Source organism: Apodemus sylvaticus, chromosome 7 (genome assembly GCF_947179515.1).
Source record: "Apodemus sylvaticus chromosome 7, mApoSyl1.1, whole genome shotgun sequence".
NCBI classification, from domain to species: Eukaryota; Metazoa; Chordata; class Mammalia; order Rodentia; family Muridae; genus Apodemus; species Apodemus sylvaticus.
Window position 1 is genome coordinate 69,142,205 of NC_067478.1, and position 8,614 is coordinate 69,150,818.

The window sequence follows — 8,614 nt, forward strand, 5'->3', positions numbered from 1 at the left end:
GTTCTGATGCCCTGACTTGGCTGCTAAGTGGAGCTTCAGGCCTTGTCCATGAAGAGTCCTGAGGTAGCATCGGGGACAGACAGGACATATGAGAGGCTCCTGTCCTTAGTGGATCAACCTGCAAAGTCCCTGAGCTGACTCTCCAAATCCCCAATAGTGCTTCCCTGTCATAGTGAGGGTTAACCCCACTTAGGAGGCCATGCCCCACCCTTCTGTCCTCTTAACTCCATGATCCCTCTAGATGCTCCCAGGCTCTAATGCGGGACAGAACAGTCCTCTCCCGCTCTGTGAGGCAGGGCATCCCTCCCCACACACCAACATGCTATTTCCCATCCGTTTGGGGCCTGGGGAGAGGATGGCGAGGGGCAGAGTAGCAGGGACAGGACAGGATGTTCCCTGGTGTTGCTTCAATCTTCTTCACCATTATCAGGCACTAAAATGCACTCCGGGAACCAGCTAACTTCATTTTCCCAGCTACACCCTAAGACAGGCATTGTATCTCACTGAGAGGAGAAAACTGAGGTTCAGAGAGGCTAAGGCACCCGCTCAGGGAAGCACAGCCCTTGGCAGAGCAGATGCATACATGGAGGTGAATCTGTCCTTACCCTAGTCTCTCTTCCTCTAGGAGCCCAGTACCAGGAGACCCAGACCCCTACGTCATGTTATGTCCTCCTCCATCATTGCCCCATAGGAAAATGTCCACCAGCTTCTCCTCTGCACCCAGCCTGCCCAACACCCTCTTCTGGACCTAATCACAGAGACATATGGAGATGGGAGACTTCTGTGGGCAAAGGTCCCAAGCCATGGCCCCAAGCAGTCCTTTATCAAGAGACTAGGTTGAGAACCACCAGGATAGAGGGTGGCCTTCCCAGGTCCCAACGTGAACAAGCAACTAGATGCAGAAAACTACATAGACAGGCACAGTGCTACATACATAGTCACACATGCCTCGAATACACAGTGAATGCCACAAACACATTTGAAGTCCTTGGGGAGGTGAGATGTATAACACTCCTCCCCATAAGACTTGTCATTGGATAACAGACAGCTGAGAGCATGCAGTCTCAGCCAAGTCTATGCAAAGGATGGACCGACCCCAGGCATGCTAGGCAGCCCAGGAGTCAGTGTGACAGAGGCAGGACAGACTGGCTCCCAGGGGCACCTGGGTAATGCTGCAGGTGTGGCCAGCTGATCCCCTGCGGAGACAGTAAAGATTAAGAGGATCATACACTGTGTCCAGCGCTGTGCTGGGGGAAGTCTGGAGCCAGAGCCAAGGTGGTGAGAAAGCTCCCGAGGAGGAAACGCTCCTAACTTACAAGGGAAGGAAAGTAGAGGAGAGACAGGCACAGTCAGTCGGCAGAGGTAAAGATGGCTGCATAGGCGAGGCCCAGCAACTTCTAGCTGCAGGCCACCCTTGGGACCATTCACATCCAATGAGCTCTGCAGTGGCTGCCTCCTCTGTGCCTGTGGCCGTGACAGCCTCCAAGAAGGAGTCTCCAGGGGGATGGGGCCTCGGAGAGGATCCAACAGGTATGATTTTTCTGGAGGTAAGGTCTGGGCTCTTGGGGAAGAGCATACAAGCAGCAGGTTCAGGGGGCCCTAAGCAAGCTTGAGCCCCAGCCCCAGCCCCAGCCCCAGCCCCAGCCCCAACACAGGCCCAAGCCCAGCCCCAGCCCCAGCCCTAGCCCTAGCCCAGGCCCAGCCCCAGGCCCAAGCCCCAGGCTCAGTCCAAGCCCCAGCCCCAGGCCCGGCTCCAGGGCTATGAGCAAGCTTGAGGGTCTGCTGGCAACCCCCAAGTCCTAGAAATTCAGGTGGCCAGCAGAGCAAGACCCACCACCAGAGCTGCTGAGGAAGGAGATGGGTGCTCTTGGGACACAGAGAGATCCTCGTGACATGTCTCTTGGGAGGCTGCAGCTGCCCACAGTGGAGGAATGGGGCCAGGAAAGTGGAGGTAGCATGGATGTCTGACTAGAACTAGGCCATGGAGGGAGGAGAGAGGTGGAAGCAGAGGTTAGGATACCACAGTGAGGAAGAGGCTGTTTCCAGCAGGAGTCACATGGGCAGACCTAGTTTGGGGAACATGGGGGAAAGGGTGACAAGGGAGGGAGTGGGCTGCCATCTCTCCAGCTCTGCCTCCCCGCTCAGGTGTGGGCGCCTCGCTCCAGTGCCGAGTGTGTGGGGACAGCAGCAGTGGGAAACACTATGGCATCTATGCCTGCAACGGCTGCAGTGGCTTCTTCAAGAGGAGTGTGAGACGGAGGCTCATCTACAGGTGCCACCAGCTCTGCGGGTCTGCCCGGTGTGCCTAGCACGGGTGGAGGGTGTTCAGGGAAAGCGGAAGATGAGGCCAGGGCAAAAATGTCCCAAATCAAGGCCTAGAGTCAGGTCATGACACTGGCCCCTAGGAGCTCATGTCCTCTGCAGGTGCCAGGTCGGGGCAGGAATGTGCCCAGTGGATAAGGCCCATCGAAACCAGTGCCAGGCCTGCCGGCTGAAGAAGTGCTTACAAGCAGGCATGAACCAAGATGGTGAGTGGTGTGCACAGTGAGGTGGGAAAGGCAGGGGAGAAAGTGGTGTCACTGCCAAGGAACGAGGGTGGGGGTGGGGAGTGACCTGAGTCTCCCTGCCTTCCAAGCTGTGCAGAATGAGCGCCAACCACGAAGCATGGCTCAGGTCCACCTGGATGGCATGGAAACAGGCAGCGATCCCCGACCAGAACCGGTGGTGGCCTCCCCTGCCCTGGCAGGGCCGAGTCCCCGGGCCCCCACGTCTGTGTCTGCATCCAGAGCCATGGGCCACCACTTTATGGCCAGCCTCATCACCGCCGAAACTTGTGCTAAGCTGGAGCCAGAGGATGGTAAGTGGGCGGGCGTCGGGCATGGATCCTCACACACGGCTTCCACAGAGCAGCCACTGAAGTCCAAACCTCCTCCTTCATAGCTGAAGAGAATATTGATGTCACCAGCAACGACCCCGAGTTCCCTGCGTCCCCCTGCGGTCTGGATGGCATCCATGAGACATCAGCTCGCCTGCTCTTCATGGCTGTCAAGTGGGCCAAAAACTTGCCTGTGTTTTCCAACCTGCCTTTCCGGGACCAGGTATAGCACACAGCCTGCCTGCTGGAGCTGGGCCAGGCACAGACAGTAGTCAGCTTGGGGAAACATGTACCCCTGGGCTGGCAAGGGATGGAGACTTACACTGTTTGCCTCAGGGCACTTGTGTCTCTGAGCTGGGGGTGGTTAGGGCTGTGACAGTGGAAGTGTGTAACTCTCTGAGGGAAGGATGCTAGCCAGAGATGTGCAGAGGCTGGAATGGGATGCAGAGTGGACCTGTGGCTCTCTGGGTCTGTTGATTTTCTTCTGTGAAAACTGTCTGGCCTGTAGCCATTCTTTACAAGACAGGAATCTGCATTTCCTGAACAACGAAGTGGCTGACTATGAGTTCTTTAGAGCACAGGCTCCCTACGATGTCAGGTCTGAGTGTCCCCCCAGCCTCTCCACATCTGAAAAAGTGCTCTGACCTTCTAATAGGCTGGCAGAGATCTCACAGTGGATCCAGGAGAGAGCGGCAGGCCAGAGGTGCTGAGCCCTCAGCAGGGCTATGTGTTTGGAGGGAATGTCTTGGAAGAGTCAGCCAGTCTATTGAACTCTCTCAATGTGACACTCTTGGGCTCCTCTTGAGGCTTCCCAGCATTCCTAGACTTGTCCTGAATGGTGCAGCCACAGGGCCATTCTGGATAGAATCCATGGAGCATCTGAAAACCTGGGTAGCTGAGCCAGAGCCTTTGCAGGCAGAGGTCAGGAGAAGGCTCGAGGCACCTGCGAGGGGCTTTTCTGCTCCTGGAGGAGGTGGCAGGCTGGGAGCACGGGGAGCTATGCACCTGAGCTGACACTTGAACCCTCTCTGATCACAGGTGATCTTGCTGGAAGAGGCATGGAATGAGCTTTTCCTTCTTGGAGCCATTCAGTGGTCTCTGCCCCTGGACAGCTGCCCACTGCTGGCACCACCCGAGGCCTCTGGCAGCTCTCAGGGCAGGCTAGCCTTGGCCAGTGCAGAGATGCGCTTCCTGCAGGAAACCATCTCCCGGTTCCGGGCTCTGGCAGTGGACCCCACAGAGTTTGCCTGCCTGAAGGCTCTGGTCCTCTTCAAACCAGGTACTAAGCCTTGGTCCAATCCTTCCAAAGACATGGTTGGGAATCAAAAGGGAGGAGGCAGATTTCTGGTCATCTCTGTCTGCTGGACTCCTCATAAACCCTCCTGGGTGTAGAGAGACAGTCTTCTTTCTGGAGGAGGGGAAGCAGAAAAAAGAGGTGTGCCCTGACAAAATACTTTTGGGGATGTGGGTGAGGCTGGCTTCTGAAAGGGGGCTCATTGGTGCTGCTTCTCCCCAGAGACACGAGGCCTGAAGGACCCTGAGCATGTGGAGGCTTTGCAGGACCAGTCCCAGGTGATGCTAAGCCAGCATAGCAAGGCTCACCACCCCAGCCAGCCTGTGAGGTGACAGCAATGATCCACGTGCCCACCTACCCTCCCCACTTGCCTCCTTCCTACCTGCCTTTCCCACACCATCCCTGGGCTTCCCTGCTTGGACATGATAATGGACTCAGTCAGCCATAGCTATCCAGCATCTGCCGTGGACCAGGCTCAGTGCCAGGCCCAGGAGGGCACCAAGAAACAAAGCCTACGGGGATGATCATCATGGTAGTCACGTGAAAGACAAAAATCATACTGGTCAGGCGTGGGGGGAGTGGCTTGTGTCTGAAAGGGTAGCAAATGTCAGGCTTTAAATTTTTACTTTTTATGCAGGGAGGTGGTGGCACATGCCTTTAATCCTAAGCACTCAGGAGGCAGAGGCAGGAAAATCTCTCTGACAGAGCAAGTTCCAGAACAGCCAGGCCTACATAAAGAAACCCTGTCTCCAAAAACAAACAAAAACTTACTTTTAAAGTAAGTCTCAAACACTGGTCTCAAATTCAATGCTGGGCTTACAGGTGTGCCCTATCAGCAGTTGACAGGGACCATATGTATCCATAACAGGATAGGATCTAAACAGAAGAGAAAAATATTATCTATGAAGGTAGAGAAAGCCCAGCAAATGTGTTCTTAGACAGGAGTCAGGTATGGAAGGTTCAAAAGATTCTTGCTGGTAGGAATGTGGGAGATGGAGCCAGAGAGTTACCTTGGAACCATCGGACTAGAACTCAGAATGCCTAGTCCGAGGAGAGAGGTGAGGGGAACACCTGGGAATCTGTGGGAGGAGGCGTTCGTGCTTCGACTGGACCCTATGCAGACTGGTGGGCAGCATGCACAAAAGCAGAGCAGTGACTTCCTTGTCCGGGAGATTCCGTGCCTTGGGGAGCAGCCATCGGAGCAGGGACACAGGCTGCAGTATTCGACTGTGAGACCTGGAAAGGGCATTTGGCTAGAGGGGGAAAAAAAACAGGCAAAGAAATGCACTTGGAAGCAGAGAGTTTTCAAAACTTAAAAGGAAAGTTTAGGGTTTAGAAGGAACTTGCCAAGCTCTGTGGAAAGTGTGGAAGGCACGCTGTAGAGATGTATGGAAAAGCCAGGCATAGAGGAGCATGGCTATGGCCAGCCAGTGCCAGCTGCATAGAGATGGTAGGCACAGGTGGAGGGTCCTAACTTAGTCTAGCACTAGGTCTGACGCACCAGAGAGTCTATACCACTAAGCCAGGCCTCTGGACTATTTTAGACCGCACTGTCTGCCATCTTCCTGGAGTCCAGTGGTGACATGATCATCTTTAGTCACCTCTCAGGTAGACAAGGTCTACACCATATGGTACAGGACCAGAGGGAGAACGGTGAAGGCTTGACATAGCTTCATAAGTGTGGTCATCACAGACATTCAGAAACCAGGGGTCTTCCTGGGTCAAGTTCCCTCTGGGACCAGCCACCAACCGCCCTGCCCTGTTGACTGTGTATCACATTGCAAGGCTACTGGGGAAGACTTCCTATGGAGGGGCAGGAGGAACTTGAGCAACCCAGAGTCTGCCGTGCAAGCATGAAGAGCCGAGCTTGTATCCCCAGCACCCACAGAAGAGCCAGGCATAGTGGCAGGCGTCTGTCACACCAGCACTGATCTGAGTGGAGACAGGTGGGGTCTTGGAGCCCACTGGCCTGCAGCTTAGCTGGATTGACCAGTTCCAGGTTCAGTTGAGAGACCTCGGCTCAATAAACGGGAGGAAGTGCCAGGAGTAAGAGTATTTGCTGTACAAGCATGAGGACAGGGGTTCAAATCCCCAACACCCATGAGAGACAGCTGAAAATGATGGGTATAGCAGGTTAAAGATATAAAAACCGGTGCTGGGCAGCAGAGCCAGGCAGATCCTGGGAGCACTCTGTCCAGCTAGCCTAGCTGAAATAACAAGGCTCAGGTCCAGAGAAACCTTGTCCCAAGGGAATAAAGCAGAGATGTACAGAGTGTCCAATGTTCCTCTGGCCTCTGTGTGTATATACTCCAGCACAAATATGTGTCCATATATGTGGGTACACACACACACACACACACACACACACACACACACACAAAATAAAGTGGATAGTGACTGAAGAATGGAATATGATCTCTGGCACTCTGCACAGACTCCCCAGGTCCTTTCTGCATCTTATTATGTACTTGAGGCAGGACTGAGTGTCACGGCAGTGGATTTTTCAGTCTCCAGTTCAATATACTTTAGCCCACCCTGTAGAGAGATAGATGCTGAAGCAGATTATATAACTATGTATACCCACCCTTGCATGACTTGTATGGTTGGCTCCGATATGCTGTTTTGAGACTAAGTTCTATGTAGTCCAAGCTAGGTGCTGAACTCACTATGCCACTGGGGATCCAGAACACTAGGAGAAAAACAGGCACATGCAGTCACATGGTCCATGTGCTCTAGCGATAGAGGCCAGGGTCTGGTGCCGGCTGAGCAAGAACTCTTCCAAATGAGCTATATCCTCCGTCTTTATTTTATTTTATTTTTAAAAGTCTAGTTGTGATGCATTACCTACCATTATCTCCCAGGTGGATCCATTCCCACAGTTTGTAATTAGTCTCCAGTAGACTTCACAGTACTTCTTCCTACTCCCTAGGTCAGTAAGACAGGAGAAGGGAAGGTGGAGCAGGGCAGGGTGAGGCAGGGGGATGACTGCTCACACAGGGCTCACAAGAGAAAGGAAGGTTTTAGCTGGACAAAGCCACTCACTAGCTCAGAGAGTGGGTGACTGGCTTCTCATCGTTCTCTAGGTGCCGTCAAGCCAGCGCAGCCCTTCGTGGTGTTTGTGGTGGAAGGAGGGAGAGGGGCCCCAGCCTTAGGCCTTCTCCCCAGGGTCATCTGGCTCTGATTTTTTTTTTCTTTTTGGTGCTGGGGATACCTGCTTTAGCAAATGGTTCTTACTTGAAACTAGAAACTGATTCTTTGTCTCTGGATATATCTCAGCTAATTAAAATCTCCCTTGACTTCAAATATTTTCAGTAGTACTTGCTGTTATTAAAGGTGTTTCGCAGACACATACTTGTTCATGTAAAACATGACTTAATGATAGCTCTCATGATCGATGAGCATCCAAACAGGATCGCTACCACCGTCTCACAGGCTGGGAGACAGCTGTGCAGGTGTGGAGACTGGAGATCAGACCCCTGGGACCTGCACACAAGCTGGCAGGCATGGCAGGCAGGGGGAACTGGCACAGGGGTCCCTGGGGCAAGTGAGCTAGATCTAGCCAGAATTGGTGAGCTTCTAGGTCAGCAAGGGACCCTGCCTCAGTAAATAGAGAAAAATCCAGGAAGACATTTGACCTCAACTTCCACCCAAACACATGAGCACCTGTACACACTTAGGGCACACACACACACATTACATGTATGTGCAAACAAGCCTCTCACTTTTGTTTTTTGTTTTTTTTTTAAATTTTTTTTTATTCGATATATTTTTTATTTACATTTCAAATGATTTCCCCATTTCTAGGCCCCCCCACTCCCTGAAAGTCCCGTAAGCCCCCTTCTCTCCCCCTGTCCTCCCACCCACCCCCTCTCACTTTTAATGAACAATATCGAGACCCTGTTTTCATCGTGCTTCTAACCAATGGGAGGATGGGAGAAAGTCCTCTAATGCAGGGGCCTTCCCTGCACTGAAATGCTCCTGGCTGGCCCTGGGCACCTCTGTCCACTCCCCTCCCCCACTGGCTTGCGCAGAGGCTGGCCTGACAGCGTCCTTTCTCTTGTTCAGGTTTGGGAAATTGCTCCTCCTCCTCCCGTCTTTGAGGTTCATCACGGCTGAGCGCATAGAGCTCCTCTTCTTCCGGAAGACCATAGGGAACACTCCGATGGAGAAGCTGCTGTGTGATATGTTCAAAAACTAGTGTGAGGGCCCAGTGTTCACACGCACCTGGGCAGCACGGCTAGAAGCTAAATACTTCCCTGCCTCTCTCATCCAGTAATTCCACATGCAGATATTTGGACCTAGCAGAAATTTCTCCCAAAATATGTTATTGGCATATTCATCGTTATCCTAATCTTAATACCCCTAACTCTGTTTGGACAATAGGATGCATGGATATATTGTTCTATTCATAGGAGAAACAGCTGTGGCAACAAAAACAAAATAAG

At 52.9% G+C, this 8,614-nt stretch overlaps 1 protein-coding gene across 1 annotated transcript; it reads left to right on the forward strand.

Moving 5' to 3' along the window:
* Positions 1-1,433: 1,433 nt before the first annotated feature.
* Nr2e3 (nuclear receptor subfamily 2 group E member 3) lies at positions 1,434-8,367 on the forward strand. The gene is made up of 8 exons (XM_052189441.1): positions 1,434-1,530; positions 2,146-2,272; positions 2,425-2,528; positions 2,636-2,857; positions 2,941-3,098; positions 3,914-4,154; positions 4,392-4,497; positions 8,235-8,367. Exons 1-8 carry the CDS (start codon positions 1,434-1,436, stop codon positions 8,365-8,367), a joined length of 1,188 nt encoding a protein of 395 aa, XP_052045401.1.
* The last annotated feature ends 247 nt before the right edge of the window (positions 8,368-8,614 follow it).